The 18595-nt window shown below is 36.6% G+C and overlaps 1 protein-coding gene across 1 annotated transcript; it reads right to left on the reverse strand.

The window, feature by feature from the left end:
- Positions 1-7618: 7618 nt before the first annotated feature.
- On the reverse strand, positions 7619-14769 carry LOC140156262 (uncharacterized). Its single transcript, XM_072179252.1, has 7 exons — positions 14656-14769; positions 11561-11806; positions 10641-10718; positions 10448-10522; positions 10250-10327; positions 8926-9084; positions 7619-7857 (listed from the first exon to the last, which is right to left on the reverse strand). The coding sequence occupies exons 1-7, from the start codon at positions 14705-14707 to the stop codon at positions 7673-7675; spliced, it is 873 nt and encodes a 290-aa protein (XP_072035353.1). The 5' UTR covers positions 14708-14769; the 3' UTR covers positions 7619-7672.
- Between the last annotated feature and the right edge of the window lie 3826 nt (positions 14770-18595).

Consider the following 18595-nt stretch of genomic DNA (forward strand, 5'->3'; position numbering starts at 1 on the left):
TTGAATTTGTAACACACACCTCATTTCAATTTTGCATCCAGCGCGTTTATCACCGTTTTGTGCGCATTAGATACGCAGCTCAATCGGCTATCATAGCTAAACACTAGTAGAAAGCTTTACTAAAACCTTTGACAAATTAATTAAATTGCTTTGATACTTACCCACAGAATTCACCGTAATAATTATGCAAAATATGAGATGATAAAAGTCCATTTCATCCGATTCCACTATGAATTCAATAACATGAATAATATGATTCATCACAAAAATGGTCATTGACGAAAAATACTCAATGAATATGGGAGACAGCGTAAGATCGTCGCTTAGCAGCCTATATGGGGAAAATGACATCAGTCTTATTTTACATATTTAATATCACATCAATTATATATGATCATATTAGAATACATGGTGTATTAAAATGATTGGTACGCATCAATTTTGATGTTAATTGAAAAGCCTGCCTCTTCCAAATGCAACAATTGACACTCTTGAAATGTCCAGAATGTATAGTTTATGACTTGTTTTGCAATTAATCTAAAATCTAGTTGGATCTTATGTTGAATTTTTTGATGTGTCTGGCATTCAGGGATAACTTATTACACTAGCCAGTTAACAATCTCCTTCAACTCTGTATTCATATTGTCACAAAGCCTTTGAATATTGTTATCAGAAAGAAAAACAGTTGTGTCATCTGCAAATAATATAAACGATAGAAGTTTGGATGTTCTGCTAATGTCATTCATATATAATAAATAGTAGTGGCCCCAAGATGGAGCCCTGTGGCACCCCACACTTCACACTGGTACAAGATGATTTTGCAGAATTAAAAGATACATATTGTTTACGGTTTGACAGATAGTTTTCAAACCAGTTATACGGTACACCACGAAAACCATAATGTTACAACTTTTGTAATAAGATGTCATGACCAATAGTATCAAAGGCCTTTGAAAGGTCCATGAAGACACTTGCAGTATACATATTTTCATCAATAGCCTTGTTTGTATCTTTAATCAAGTCTAATACAGCCATATACGTAGAATGTTTATGACGAAACCCATATTGCCTATTGTACAGTAATTCTTTGGCATTTAAAAAGTTACTACATCTTTCATGAACAATTCTTTCAAGAATTTTTGAAAAACATGGCAACACAGATACTGGTCTATAATTACCAAATAATTGTGGAGAATCTTTCTTATATATTGCTATTTTCAGAGCCAGAGCATCAGGAACAATTCCTTCTGTTAGTGACTTGTTGAAAATGATTTTCAATGGATATAAAATTTCAGTGGCAACCAATTTTACCACGTCAGACTTTATTACATCATAACCTGGACTTTTTCTATTACCTAAGTTGTTAATAATCTTCAGGATTTCATTTTCGTCTGTCGGTTTGAAAAAACAACTAGAGTTGCAACTATTAGTTAGATACTCATCAAAATTTTTACCTTGGTGTTTTATAGAGGCAGCTAGTGTAGGTCCAATGCTGGCAAAGAATTCATTAATTTGTTTGCTACTTTTGATGGATCATTATAAGTTTCATTGTCACTTACAAACTTTTGTGAAGATGTCTTTTTTGGACATCTGAGTACCAGTGTCGTAGCTGCCTGGGGGCAGGGGGAAATTGCCCCCCTGCCGCCCCTAGTGCAAGGAAAAAAGAGGAAAAAGGAGGGAGAAAGAGGAAAAAGAGAGGAGAGAGGGAGAGGAGGGGCAGCCTGGCACAAATTGTCTATCGCGCCCCGCCCCCCCCCCCTGCCCCAAGTGCAGGGAAAATTGGTGGATTTGGGCCCACGCCCCTGGGCTTGCCCCTCCTGGAAAAATTCCCAGCTACGCCCCTGCTGAGTACAGAATTCAGAATTTTCCATGTATTTCTCATATTATACCTTTTTTTTGTCCAGTTGTGAACTGAAATAATTTTGTTTTGCCCTCCTCAATAAGGAGTTTAACTTGTTATGATACATCTTATATTTATGTACATTCGCATCAGTAGGTTTTTGGATATGTTTTTTGAACAACTTGTTCTTTCTACGAATACATTTTAGTAGAGAATGTGTTTTCCAAGGTGCCCTATGCATCCTAATTTTTGTATGAGATTTCTTAACTACCTTTTTTGGAATACATTCATCAAAAACCGCTTTAAATTTATCAATAAACTTGTAAATACATTGGCATCGTGATTTTCACACACATTGTCCCAGTCAACCTTGCTAAGTTTATCTTTAAGTGCGTCAATGTTTTGTACACTCATATCCCTAATTTCGATGACAAAATCTTTGGTATTTTTACCATAAACACTTAAGACTGGGGGTCTGGATCAATTCAGCAATGTGCGGACAAAGCCAAAAATAAAGGTTCATGGAATTTGCCTAAATCTTGTGATAGGAAAGGTATTTGGGTCTAATGATTTTGTAACTTGATCAAAAATTCGAAAATCCCTTGTTGCCATGGTAACGGTACTTTGAAGATTGCCACAGGAAAAGTTCATTTTTTCAATTTTACAGTTCGAAAAAGACACATTTTTCTAGCTAGCACTAATGAAATTGCTAGAAGTATGGAACAATTTAAATTGCTGCTGATAAATACCTATGTATTAGACGTTACAAAAATAGTATTGCCAGTTTTCTCACCCACCTAGAATATTGTGTAATATGCAATGCAAAATCCTTTTTTTTGCAATTTTATTCATTAGTAAAAGTGGTATAACTTTGAAATTCAATAACTCTCAAGAAGAAGTTTGCTGATTAAAGTCAGGGGTTGGATGAGAATGACTATGAATGGGGATGATCAACCAACCAATAAAAAATTGGGGTCTTTACCCCATAACGAAGTTTTACTTTGAAGAAAGTTCGCTATTTTCGATAAAAATGAGCTAATTACATAGCACTTTCACAGTATAAAAATCCTTTATTGGCTTGTGATTTGCAAATAACATACCCAGAATAGTTCATTGACCCATCATAACCATTGGTTATCATTTATTTAAGTAATTTTCACTTAGTAAACTGCCAGTGACCCTCCCCAGCCATATGGTTTAATGCATGAAAAATGTGCAAAGTTGGGCGCAAAATGGTTACCATGGGCATTAATTTCTTGGTGGTGGTTATCTGTCTTTTACAATCTCTACTCTTCCTAAACAATGGATAAATCGATTATAACTATTGAAACCAAATAAAACACATTATATTTCAGTTGGTCACTACTCTGGAGTAGGCTAGGGGTTTTCCATGTATAATAATCATTTCTACTTCTTATTTAGGCCTATATTCACTACTGGACTCATTGATTGACTTTATCTGAAATACCTCACCAATAATCTAAATATGGTTTAAACATAATGAGAATGTGATAATTTCGTGGATTTATAATATTAAAGTCCTTTTTACCAGTTGTTTTTACCTTATCTGGGGTTTATAGCAACAACAGCAACTGACATACAAAGTAACATTTTTCTTTGTTTTATACAATGTTATCTATAAATCTAGTTCTAAGACTGCATGATACTGAAAACAAATCTCAAATGTAAGAAAGATCAAACATTGTACAAAACAATAGAAAAATGTTTATAAAAACATGGGGGACTGGACAATGCACTTGAATTATTGTTTTTAAAATGCAATGTCACATTTTTTTAAAGTTAAATGTGGACATGGTGAAGCCATTGCCAACCCATCATAAAGTGATGCTCAAGTCTTTACTTTGTGTAGATTGTTGTTAGAATTATAAACGGAGTCGCTCATGTGTGGGATTTTCTAATGAGATCATGAACAGTGCCTGACAGATGTCTGTGAGAGTTTTGATGCTGACACTGCTAAGTTTGTCATCTTGTACTCTAAATAATCTATTTGTCCCCAAATTTAAGTAATAGGAGTAATGGGATGATAAAGTTCTGGTTTCTGCACCGTTTGCTTTAGGCACTCTTGATATACCATTGTATCTGCAGGATCTGCAAGTTCATCATTGATCTCTCGGAAAAAACTACTTGTGTGTTGTGGGGTCAGATACTCGTTTCAGATGTAGGCCTGCTAAACATGCTAAATACCCTCTTGTTGCTATTTTACATCCGCCAAAAAACGCATTTGCTTAGCAACAGCAGAAGGGCAGCCCGGATTCCCAGTGACCTCTCCATGCTCATACCCATCAATAATAAATTCTTTCTGCTTCTTGGAAATTGGGTTTGTTTGTTTCTTGCTGACTATAGGTTAAATACCACTAATTATGTATTACACGGGGTTCAATGGCAAAATGGCTAATTTCGGGTGGACGTTTCTCATATTCAGAACTCTCACAGTTAAATGCCACTAATATCAGGTGAAACTATATGATTTAGATGCCAAATGATCAAAAACTCAACATAGGTTGACCTGAGACTTTTCTTGTTTTAACGCACTGTACCGTAAACACCTCAAAATGGCAGTGTGCACTCAAAGATGGAAGTTACAATATGGTAGGGCGAATATTTACTAAAACCGTAGCCGTGCGTATGAATTTTGGTACTATTACAACAAAAATGTCATATAATGAGAGAAAATATACCATTTTGAAGCATTAAACCCGAAAAAGTACTTTTTTGGCTATATTACTTGGTCAATTTCAGCGATTTTAAAGCAGTCTTTTCAGATGCCATGCAAACAAATAGTTACTCGTCGTATTTCCATGTATCGCCCAGGCCTATTAGTGGTATATAACCTTTAGGGCCAATTCATGACCTAATCATATCTCTGATTCAGAAAGAATGCATTGCTGTCCATTTGTATTTCCTCTTATCTTGGCTAGAAGGCTTTTTAATTTTGATGTTTGTAATTTTGTCATATTTTCCTGACTGAATGTGAGCGCAGCGTCAATGCTTCAATACTTTATGTATGTCGATGTACATGTTTCCTTGGGTAACTAAATAGCGTTTGCAATACCTATTGAATCCACCGTAGCTAGTAGATTCATCTACTGAAGATAAAGCTTCACATACTTCCTATTGCTGATTGGTGTTCTCGTAGAATTGGTGAACACTGTTGATTGTACTGGGTTAGTACTAGTAGCTGCCTGATGTTAAAAGCAGCACATAGTTCATGATGTTGATGATTTTCAAATGTTTCTTGGTTAACATTTTCTGATGTTAAATTCCCTGAAGATCCATCTGCTGGAGATGAAACTTTACATGCTTCCTGATGTTGGGGCTAAGCTTAAAACTTCCAAACGGCGTGCCCAAGAAGAATTGCTTGCCCCTTCCGGCCTGCCGACAAATCTTTGCCCCCCCCCCCCCCCCGCACATGACATATGTTTGTGTTCCCAATTTGCAAACCTTATAATAATGGTCTAGATGTACATGTATAATGCAAGCGTACGTAGTGAGCAAAGAATTTGGCATATTTGAAGATTTCTGCACTGTTTTTCTAAGCCCTTATCAGAGCGTGTCTGTAGTATAGTCTGCCCCGTAAATGTGCTCCAATGTCCATTGCCACCACCTAGCTTGCAGTGGCAAACAAAAACCTGGGCAAATCATTATTGCACAGCCCCTGATTGGTGTTCTCGTAGAGTTGGTGAACTCTGTTGTTTGTACCGGGTATCTAGCTGTCTGATGCTAAAAGCAGTGGCAAACTTACAAAAACCTGGGCAAATCAGATATGTCGTTTACCGGTATATTGACACTACCCTATGAGCTCCTCTGCGACGGCTAGGAACCATGGTATAGGTTCATTTGACCTGCCAAAAATTGCTCCCCCCTTTTTGGGGGTTGCCAAAAATTCTTGGTCACCCCCCCCATATTTACCCTTTCTACAGGGCTTATCATTATTGCACAGCCCCTGATTGGTGTTCTCGTAAAGTTGGTGAACTCTGTTGTTTGTACTGGGTAGCCAAGCGCTTCCCTCTATCTGTATTTGAATAGCGCTGCGATCTGTCTAATCTGCTTAACATGCTTAAAAGGCCTGTATGTATAATATAGCTTGTTTGTACCATTTAAAACTGAGACTCAAATTTAAGAAGTCACTTAATCTTTTCATCAATAGAAATATATTCAATAATTATTTCATTATGGTTATTTAAACACAATCCTTTTAAGCGAAACTTGTCTTTTTTGCCATAAATTCCCCTTAAAAAATACACATTTTTTTCAAAAACTTGGTACTTTTAAAAAGCCAGAACTATATATCTGTCAGCAAGGGTTCACTCTAGCTATGCCACTATACAATTACAAAATATCAACTTCTTCTTTACAGTTACAACCCTTCAATGTTGGGGTAAATCACATTTAAAAAAAAAAAAAAAAAATGTGTTTTTTCTACTTAAAATTAAAGGATCTTTTAAAAGAGTGACAAGCTCTTTCTTCATTTGCAAGGACTACCAAAGCATGCCCCTATCTAAAGAAAAAAAATTAAAAAATTATATCACATCTTATATATTTGTGGCATTCGACCAAACTTTGCCCTTTTTCAAAAATGAAAATTGTAAATTTTGGTCATTTTCGACTAATATTTGTTTTGTCCGTTACCATGCCAACAGGCCAAATGCAACTTTTTAAATGTCATTTTTAAAATGTCCCCCCTAAACCCTTTCCATGCTAAAAGAATTAAGGATTTCTATTTTTTGAGTTTGTCCACATATTTAAAATTTTGCTTGACGGTAACAGACCCCTAGTCTTAAGTTTGTAGACACAAATATATGAAGATGGTCACTTATATCAGTTAGAATAATGCCAGATGTTTGATGTGCATAATTGTTGGTAAAAAAGTTATCATCATGTAGGTTGATATCTCATCACCCCTCTCACTAAAGTCCAAGTAGTAGACATATATGATGATTAGTTAATATAAAAAAAAGTGTATCACCGGTATTTAAACACCACCAAACGCTTCGTCAATTACTTGTTGCTCCAAAAGACAAACCTCGCAAGGAAGACAAGTCAGGTGTTGTATAACGCGTATCCTGTGAAGGCTGCGAAAAACTGTACGTGGGTGAAACAAAGCGAACCCTAGGCGAGCGTCTGAAAGAACATACATGTACTACCAAGACAACCTCAAATCAATCGGCATTAGCAGAACACAGCAAGGACACCGGGCATACACCGGACATTGGAAATGTTAAAGTCCTCTGTTGAGCATATTCTGAAATATTCGGTTCAAAAAGTGAGTGTCGTTAACCAGCTTTTTTAAATCTACCTTTGAAGATTAGATTATATAGTCTTTCACTGTACAACAAACGAGTTGATATATTCTGCAAAGAAAGCCTGAAAGTCCAGATTTCACACCAACCCACCCCTGACACAAGTTCGTCCTGTCCACCTGAGCTCATCAGCTCTCACCTGCTCCTCCGAGGTATGGTAAGGTCATTGAAGCTTCCCATTTATCGTGTACTGTGGACTTTCCGCAGACAACTTGCCCGTCGTGCATAATAAAGCTATTACATAGCTATTACATAAAACACCGATTTGTATCAATAATTAGATTTTCCACATTTGACCATACTCCCTCTGTTATGCCAAGATATGTTGCATAACATACGCATACTTTTCTTTTACTGCCACTAAATATTTACAAACCTTTCTTACGAGTAACCATTTATTGAATACTTTACTTGTGATAAACATCTGTATAATTTAGAGTTTCCCTTAATGCGTTCATCATGATTAATAACACATTTTGTATTTTCTACGTGTACTGTAAATGGAATCGAGTCAGCAGCCAACGTCACATGTTAATCCAGTGCAACATCTGTAATCCTTGTAAAGGTAGCTACAATGAGTATCAGAAGTCCCACACCAATCACTTTGAGAGCAACATTGTCCAAGGCATTTTGCCTCTTGTCCATTCTTAGCCAGATAGGAAGGCCCACAATGCCAGTCTGGTCGACACCAGTCACCTGCGGATTATTAATTTTCACATGATTAACAATTTATAGCCATCCACGGCGCTCTTTCTGTGCAGATGGCTAAAACCTTTGAACATGAAAACGTCTCGGTTCAATGATATTGGTTCCAAAGATTACCGTTTTCTATTAAAACAAACTTTCTTTAAAATGTTCTTCGTTTTCCAATCAAGAATAATTGTTGCTTGTGTATATCAATATTACAGCCTGCCGAATCATGAAGCTGCCCGTTAAATGGGCCAAGACACAGGCTCGGAAACCTGAGGTCCTGGGTTCGATTCCCTATAGGCTTGATCACCTTTCCTGTTTTCTCCTTTAAAAATGTTAATAAATAAAATATGTTACAAAAGCGCAAACATTGAAACCTTTATAGTTTGTTTTCTTCTTTTTTGCAATATTTCGTTTTGTCCAAAACTTTTATTAATAACATGTTGAACTCATTAAGGGAAGGGGTATGAACGTTTGGACAGTATTTATTGTGGGACATTAGAGCACATCAGACATATCAAATTGCATTCTGAATACGAAGAATGTCCTTCTGATATCAAATAATTTTGATTTTTGAAATTCACAATGAAATACACATTTTATGGCAAATCATTAAAAATTGATATTTTTGATATTTAACAGTACTCGAAGTAAACTTTATAAATCTGATGATTTATACTTAACGTAGGCCCAGGCAATTTTAGCAGAATGAGATTAATAGCAAAATCCATATCTTCAATATGAAAGGTCAAAATTTTCAATTGATCGTCGGCTTTTCCTCCCAGCTACATACACTTTAAGAATATATCATTAGATTTATAATTTGTCATAAAATTTGTATTATATCGTGATTTTCAAAGAATGAAAATTATTTGATATCAGAAAGACATTATTCGTATTCAGAATGCAATTCGATACGTCTGTGGTGCTCTCATGTCCCATAAAAAATACTGTCGAAACGCTCTAAACGCTCATTTCAGATCCCTTAAATACCGTTAAATACTTAATTGCCAAAAGAAACCGCTATTTTATGAATTACGTAACATGCGTTATGATTCACTATGTCTCACTTACGTTTGATGCAGGTCGAACTTTCGGTGGTATTTCCAGAACACGAACCAGCAAGACAAATCCTCGATCGAGTCTTACTTCCTGTTCCACATTCTCTATTACATGCTCCTGGTTCACATTCTTTATTACATCCACTCCATACACTCCATTCAGCCCATTCCCCTGAACAGAAACAGTAGCAACGTTAAGGTTGGTTGTCATTAGAAATCAAATGCCGGGTGGGGTTGTCCTGTCAATAGTTGCGGTACCGGATTTTGTAGATCAAAATGTGGGGCATTCAATTTTTAGGCACACCTTTTTTTCAAAATTCCTCTACGGAAAATTACATTGTTTTAACACAACGATGTGCTCACAAGATGTCTACTACACGGGTCAACTATTATACTCCACCAAAAAAGTATTATTACACTTGGAAGAAAAATCATAAATTTAAAACTAAACCATATTTGGGTAAATTTATTTGTTTAATCTCACCCGGCACATTATGACACCCCATTAAATCCAATGTGACTTCAAGAAGCAAAGTTACAAGTATTTGATCAGACGAAGGTCTAGTTTTAAAAGTGACAAACTGGCCTATACAAAACTCCACGGACATTTGGTTTGAGAGTGGTGAATGGCTAATTTATGCGTGCCTTTAATGTAAAACAAAACTGAAACAATAGTACTGACAATTAAAAGTTAAGAAAAGAAAAAACTGAAATAAAAACTGCTTTAAGGCGTCATTGAAGAAACTGTGTTGTCTCTTTGTTGCGCTTGTTGGAATCTTTTTGCGTCTTGTATAGGCCAGTTTGTCACTTTTAAAACGGGACCTTCGTGTATTTAATTGCTTGTAACTTTACATCTGTAGGTCACATTGGATTCAACGTGGTGTCATAATGTGCAGGAATAGATAGTGCATCTATTAAAAAACAAAGTTATTCCAACATGGTTCAGTTTTGGAATTGTGAATTTTTTTCCAAGTGTAAGGATATTTTTTGGCGCAGTATAGAATGACAAGGTCACAGTGACGTAGCGTGTGTCATCACATGGGGGGCACCGACCATGATTGGGGGAACCGGGTCTGAATGCACGAACAACCAAAATCCGCAACGGACTAGAACCGTTGCGGACTAGAACCGAAACACAGGGTTTATCGGAACCGAAAGTCGCACCGTAAACGTTGGACAGGTCCAAGTTGGACTAAATATACTGTTATTTAGATTTGTTAAGGACTTTGTTCTTTCGCTCGTTGTTTTCTGTTGCGGCAGTGGCACTGTGGCAGCGTCATTTTGCAGTGTGTGCTGCAACATTATTTTTCAGAAATAACTTGTATTGGCCTATTTACCTTCAGTTGTTTGCTGCTCAACATCAGAAGTACTTCCAGGATTCGTGGTGACTTCGCTTGTGGATGATTCAGCGGCAGCTAAAATGAACAATCAAAATACTGTCATCTCAAGCGTTGGTGCTCACGTAAACACTGGCTTGATCCTATCTTTCACATAAATAACAAACATTATCTGACAGAAATAAGTTGCATAATTACCTTCCGTTGTGAGCTGCTCAGCAGAAGTACTTCCAGGATTCGTGGTGACTTCGCTTGTGGATGATTCAGCGGCAGCTAAAAAACAATCAAAATACTGTCATCTCAGGTGTTGGTGCTCACGTAAACACTGGCTTGATCATATCTTTCACATAAATAACAAACATTATCAGACAGAAATAAGTTGCATAATTACCTTCCGTTGTGAGCTGCTCAGTAGCAGAAGTACTTCCAGGATTCGTGGTGACTTCGCTTGTGGATGATTCAGCGGCAGCTAAAATAAACAATCAAAATACTGTCACCTCAGGTGCTGGTCCTCATGTGACCATTGGCTTGATCATAATCAAGTCACTTGTGATCACGCCGTCAGCACAGACGGCGAAAGCTTAAGTAGTGAGTTAATTTTTTTCATTGGATTCAAGGCCGGATTTACCATTACGCCAGATGGACCTGGGCCCAGGGCCCTTAATATTTAGGGCCCAAAATTGCTCTCTGCGTCTTCCTTTTAGCATGAAAACACTATGTTTTGGGCCGAAATAGGGTAATATTGCACAATTTTGCGCGCATTGGCCCTTTACATAGCAAAGATTCCCCTTCATTTTTGGCTAAAACAGTCTGAAATTGACATTTCCCTGGTAAAATCGAAATAAACTATGCTCTTCTACCTCTGAATTGTATTGCTTCCGCCGCTACTGTTGAACTGTTGCTACGGTGACCCCAAAAAGGTAAACCCGGCCCTGATTGGATTTGCCTAGCAAAAGGTTTAATTGAACAGGCTTGAGACAGCATCGTGTTCCCCAATCAGCAGTATCAACAACTTTACGTAGCACATAGTGAAATGACAAACAAAAATCAATTGGGAGACATTATCTGAGACTTTTTCATCAAAAATGACCTTCTGAATTCTTCATTTTGAATAAATTCCCTCGTAGTAGTAGATTCTTTTCATTTTAGGTAGTTTTGAGAGTGTACTACCAGGAGTGGATAGGATGGTTAGGACTCAACGTTGACGTGCGATTACACCTTGCCCACTTCCTATCCTCTCACCTCTCGTGCCATGTCTGCAGTTACATGGCACTGTTTGTATCATTTTATATAATTAATGCATACAAATACCTGCAGCTATACATCCTAGTTTCTCACGTAACTCCAAGACATTTTCATTGTTGACCAGCGTTAATGGATCATCCGGGTAATATAAGACCTCTGATCCGGTGAGAGGTGTCGGGTTCATTCCTCCGAACATAGTCTTAATAAAACAAGTACACAATATGTTCTTATTATAAGGCAGGACCCAACGTAAACCCAATTCAGGATGACTGGGATCGGGCTGCTGTCCCACGAAGCAGGGACATGTAATAACTGAAAGAAAAACAAATCCAAATCCATATTTTAACAGCAATATCATTAATAACATTAACAAAACCAACAGTGGTGTAACCAGATGCGATGGGGACTTGATTCGCTAGTCAGATCTGAGATCGATCCTTTGCTGCATACCCTGCCACCTAACCCAACAATGAGCTGGCACTCTATTATATAGGTATGTGTCCTTTGTCCATGGGTCCGGGGTAGTCCGAGAAAAATAAAGTAATAATAACAACAATTACAGTAAAAACATTTAGCAACAGATTTTCAAAGCCTTACTCGGTTTAACTCTAGATATAATACATAATAGTCCAGTTGCAAAGTGTATAGTTTTCATATGTCGTGCAGGTTTTGTGATTAAGGCATGGAACCAAGTTATAACTATGCAGAAGACCTTGAATTACCAGAAAAACTTTGGTGATAAAAATTCACCTTGTTCAAGTTTCAGTATTCATCTGGGTCAAAACGATTAAGAAAAAGTATCGTAAGTCTACCTACGAGGTACGGTTCTCGAGTTATAAGGTCAAAAAAGTTATAAGATCAAAAAGGTCAAAGGTCACATTAAGTGCTCTATAGGGATCGAAACCTACAAAATGCTCCGATTGTAACCAAAATGGTCTCAAATTGTTCGTCTTGTAAATAGTTTGAACCATCTAGGGTGTATCGTTACATAGGTAACATCGCCAAATGCGGTCAATACGGTTTAATGTCACAGTAGATGAATATTGCTTTATGTTGCCGATTTTGAACTTTTGATACACTACATTACCGTCTTAAGATTCCTCCAGGGTTTTTAAATTGTGCATTATGTCATCTATATGATCAAAAACATTATCGCAAGATAGTGTTTTTTAAAACATAAAAAAGTCACTGCTGGGTTTTTATTCAAATGTCTTTATAATACATTAAAAAATACGCATATTTGTATCACTTCTAACACTTCAGGAACAGTTAGACATATCATCCCATCTTAAGTGACCTTTTATGACCTTTGATTTGTATGGGAATGTTCCAAATTGCCAAATTATGAGTAGCGAAAGAACGCGTGAACGCGTATCCACACATTCCATTATTTTCTTTTAAATGTTTGTAAAACGCCATTTGCAGATTTTACAGGAACATATACACAATGTTCTTATAGAGCAGTTTTTAAACAATAGCTGTTTTGACAGCATTGGAGAATATTTCAATGTTTGACTAATAAAGGCCCGAGTCATTTTCTGTATTCAAAGTCATATATTCGATGCATCAAGTATTCGTTATGAATTAGGCTTTAAATATGTGAATAAAAACAATATAAAATGTCCACATTAACACGATAGATAGAATTTTCATAGTAAATTCAGGATATTTAATTTGAAGGGGCGCCATAGTTAAGGGTAAAAGTTGAGAGCTATTTCAATTAGACACCAAGAAGAACAACAGCAAGAAAAATGATTAGACCTATACTTAAAAGCAACCCACTTTGACATGCTTGGATAGCCTAAACCTATGCCTTAATGAGCTCAAGATCATAACACCGTGTCTAATGGACACGTGTCTAAAACAAACGTATCAGCCAAATGTAATGAGAAAAGTCAAACCAATAAATAACACCGCAAATGAGCCATTACTGACCACCATTTATAAAAGCACTTCAATCAAAACCATACACGATATTTCAAAACAAACTTCGATTTGTCTCCCAAACCTGATTTTGTTGCATATTTGTGATGTTTAGCCATGTTCCAACTTACCTATTATTGAAAACAGCCACAAATTCGTTGGCCTAAATGTTGTAAGAAAACAGATTTTTTTCTCTTATTACAATCCCATATAGCGCCGCGATTAAACGGTCACAATCGCCAATACTATCTTATCCTTTTTACAACATTACGAAAGAATAACCAAATTAAAATTTGACACAAGTCCTATAGGCCTATATGGCTGTCAGGAAGAACTAATTGATAAACATAATGAGATGTATGCAAAGGTACATGTATCCCAAAACTCAAATTACCAAATACTAGAAACTTTTGTTGCTAATTTGTATCAAATTTTTGACACAAACATAATAAACCATAATAACGCGAACATTTTCAAATATAAATATTTGCCAAAATACAGAAAATAACGAGGTTAAATTTGCACTTAGTCGTTTGAACCGTGGATTTATATGTGAATTACGATGATACTGCAAATTGCCCTGTTTGCGTACAAATACAAGTACAATGTACAACAATTTTGGCTGAATGGTTCCAATCACCCCCCCCCCCCCGCCCGGTCAGATAAGGGTTAAACAAAAAAAACTAAATTGAATTTGTAAAGGGTTCTACTAGTTATGACAGCCATAATTTATGGAGCTGCGTATTTCATGCACGGTCTGTACGAAATTGCAACGAGGTGTTTGTGTTACAAATTCAATTGTCAGTGTTTATCATTGGAAATGAAAGAAAACTACTATTATAACAAATTATGCCCATGATATTAAAATATCTCACAAAAGTGGACACAAATGTGTACCTGGGCCTCAACGATCCCCTTGAAATGGGAAGGTCTACACTACCTCCCAGGTAGGGTGGTAGGGGTGGTAGATTAAAACAGGTTTGGAGCCTTTTGGCGGCTTGTTTGAGCATTTTGTGCATCACTCCACCCTCCTCCTCATCAGACAAACAAAATGTAAATGAGTAAAATGATTGAATGAACCCTATACTTGAATTTGTAGCACATTTCATTTCATTTTTGCATCGAGCGCGTTTATTAGCTTTTTGTGTGCATTAAATACGCAGCTCCATCGGCTATCATTATAAACTATAGCTTTCCTCAAACCTTTGAGAAATTAATTAAATTCCTTTGATACTTACCCACAGGAGTCACTGTAATAATGATACAAAATATGAGTTGATAAAAGTCCATTTTATCCGATTCCCCTATGAATTCAATGATATGAATAATCACAATGGTAATTTACAAACAATACTCAACACTCAGCAGATAGTGGAGACGGCGTAAGATCGTCGCTTAGCAGCCTATATCAGTGCTATTTTGCATATTCAATATTTTAATGGAACAACTATGATCATATAAGAATACTTACTAGAATATGATAGAGATGGTAATAAATAATAAGGGCAATATCAATCAATCAATCAATCAAATAACAACAAATACAAGAAATACGCATTTGAATGAGGAGATCCTCAAACAAACACCTCCTGAACAGATAAAAACATTTAACATACATACACACCCCCCATGCACCCCACCCTTATACACACACAACAACCACCCCACCCCACACACCCCCACATATATTATGTTGCTAGTGGGTTATAACCGCTCAAGCAGAGAATTGTCTGAGAATGTCATATTGCATTAATGGTTTGAGCCCGGGGGCACTCATTATAAAACCATAAAAAACTATACGTAACTTTAGTGTATACATGTTGAGGGGTCAAGTGGACTTACGGTCTTCTTGCGCTCAGGTCTTCATATTGTGAACACGTCTGCCACTTCAATTGTGTTAAACCACAGATGGTTAAACATTCACATACATACACACCCCGCCATGCGTACCCCCATACACCCCCACACCCCACAAACACACCCCCACACACAACCCATACCCCCCACCCTCACCCCATCACATATGTTGCTAGTGGGTTATAACCGCTCATGCAGAGAATTATCTGGGAATGTCATATTGCATTAATGGTTTGAGCCCGGGGGACCTCACTAAAAATGGGTGACGGGGATGTACGGCCGCATTGACCCCCATTTTTCAACTCCCTCTAACCTAATGTCGCGCTTTTTTGTTTTTCTGGCATCAAAAGACCATCTTTTTCAAGGATTTTGAACAAATTTCTGATAATATCTCACCGAATGACCGCGTTTTGGGGTGTTTTTTTTCATTATTTTTCGTCAAATTTTTCCAAATTTTCAAATTTTGATGACTTTTTGAAAATTTCATATAAACTTTCATATTTTGACCCAAATTTTCCCAGAAGTAACCAAACTCATAATTATGTTTCTTAATGCATACATAGAGTTGATATTTGATTTGATCGGCGTTTTTTAGAGACAAAAGGCAAGCATAAGTTGAATCACGTATTAAGAAGAAATTAAACTGCATATTAGAGACCAGGGTAAAGTTTGTACACACATCTTTACCAAACCACTTCGAAATGTGGTCGTTGAAACCTCTGTAGCTAGTCAGAGACTTTTTACCAAAATAACACTATTTTATAGGTTTCAAACACTGACTGGATTTATACCAAAACCGGAACATGAATATTACAATAGCATGGATATATGTAATTATACCATCGACTTTCGTAACTCAACATCTTATTTATACCAGTTCATTTACTTGCCAAAGGAATGGATAATTTTTGGAATTATTTGGCCTTCGTTGGTTTTGGTTGGACTCGCAGGAAACATTTCATTCATTTGCGCCGTGACGCGAATGCCTTCTCTTCATACATCTACATATATGTACCTGCTCAGTTTAGCCTTCACTGATCTTAGTACCATTATTGGACTCGCAATATCCAATATTCCGGGTTATTTCACGAGTTATCTTCGACAGAATGGATTCACAAATAACTTGATATTTCTAACATTAGTTCCTTCATTTTATCTTGCTTCTTTTATAGCATCAAGCGGCTTAATCACTTTAGTGACTTTAGAAAGATATTTAGCGATATGTTATCCTATCAAGCACCATCTATTAAAAAGTATTAAACGTACTTACAAGTTGATCGCTTGTGTTTTTGCTCTAAGTATTGGAATGTCTTTAACGGCTATACCATTTTATCGGACTCAAGGAATCACGCTTTGCTTCGTTTGGCCTACGGGTGAGCGTTACTCTAGCTTCCCAAAACAAGTCAGATATTTTATTGTGCCAGCACACTCGCTTTCTTATCAATTATATTTGCAATTCTTCAGTATTTGCTATAACATATATTACATAACATTAGCTACAGTCAATAGCATCATGTTTGCAAAGATACTAACAGCTTTGAAAAAACGACGCAGGGATATTACTTTTAAGATATCCGCAGAATTTGACCACAATCTTCACCAGGTTGGTGTAATGGTTGTCACCAATGGTACTGTTTATTTAATATTCTCATTTTTCTTAATATTACATCGACTAGTGGACCTTTTTACTTATTTTGATTACAACTTATTTGAAGGTAATGAATATTATGCATTAATTTGGAGTAATTTCGAGTACTTGAGCTTTGCTACTAATGTAATAATCAATCCTATAATATACGCTGTTACAAACCGACATTATCGATATTTTCTGAAAGAATTAGTACGAAATTTCTTTTGCGTCAGAAGAGAGTGAAGACGAATTATTTCAAATCTTTCATGTCTTTTGAAACCGTTCCATATTTGCAGTTAATCATTCCAAGGGTGTTGCACTTTGTACAGAATTAACAGTAACATTGATAAATGTAATGATACCATAACAAGCCGATGTCAGTACATCTACTTGCACGAATGGATAATTTTTGGATTTATTTTTTTTGAACGAGTATAACTTTCTCTGAATTAGAAGAATTTTTTGACTTCAACACTACTTAAAATTTGATCGCTTACCGGGAGCGCTTTCACAGTACCAACTGCGTCCTCAACCGGATGTTATGGCTCTAATAATTTATGGCTTGTTGACAACCTTCGATGACGTCACACTAGAAGCAGATGACGTCAAAGGTGTTGTCCTCGTCCCCCTGGTGGTCTTGGGTATGAGAAGGTTGTCCCAGACTGGATCTAAGTCCAGTCCAGTGTCTCTGTTCAAGTTTGGTCCTTTTTTTCCTGATGTGAATGGCCTCTAGGACTCTTCTGGAAAATTCTTTGGGTTCTTTTTCCAGCACATTTACGTTTTCCCAGTCTATTTGATGGGTGTTTTTGCTCCTGGAGATATGCTCATGTACTGCAGATTTGGAACCGGCAGCCTTTGATTTATGTTCAGATAGCCGTTTTTCCAACTTTCTACCTGTTTGACCAATGTACATGGCATCACAATCTAAACAGGTATAACTTTCTTTGGTTTTGGTTGGACTTGCAGGAAATATTTCATTTATTTGTACCGTGACAAAATACCTTCTCTTTATACATCTACATAATCTAGGTACCTACTTACTTCACCTCTTCACAATTGTTGGACTCGCAAGATACAAATTTATACTCTCTTTCTTGCCATCACACTCTCCTTCTTATAAATTGTATTTGCAATTCTTCAGCATTTTCTATGACGTATACTGCATAACAATTAACAGTTGTTACAGTCAATGGCATAATTTTTACAAAGATACTATCAACTTTGAAAAAACGCCGCAGGATGTCACTTTAAAGATATCAGGTTGGTGTAATGGTTGTCACCAATGGTACTTTTGATTTTTTCTTAATATTACATCAGGTAGTGGACCTTTTTGCTTATTTTAATTACAACTTATTTGAAAGTATTGAATAGTGTGTATTAATTTGGTGTCATTTCGTTTCCTTTAGCTATGGTACTAAAGGAATATATGACTGCAAACTGTAACGCCCAACCAGCACTTGAAGTCTATGGTATACTCAAGTACTTGGGTTTCAAGATGGGCTCTGGTGCTGGAGACCTAAAAAGAAGAAAAGCAATAGCCTGGGCAGCTTTCTGGAAACTAGAACGCCTTTGGAAAAGCCCATCCCTGCCAATCGAAATAAAAATCAACCTGTTTGAGACAACTTGTGTTACTGTCTTTCTGTACGGGTGTGAGTTATGAGTAATCACCAAAGACATGGAAAACAAGATCA

The sequence above is a fragment of the Amphiura filiformis genome, chromosome 7 (genome assembly GCF_039555335.1).
Source record: "Amphiura filiformis chromosome 7, Afil_fr2py, whole genome shotgun sequence".
NCBI classification, from domain to species: Eukaryota; Metazoa; Echinodermata; class Ophiuroidea; order Amphilepidida; family Amphiuridae; genus Amphiura; species Amphiura filiformis.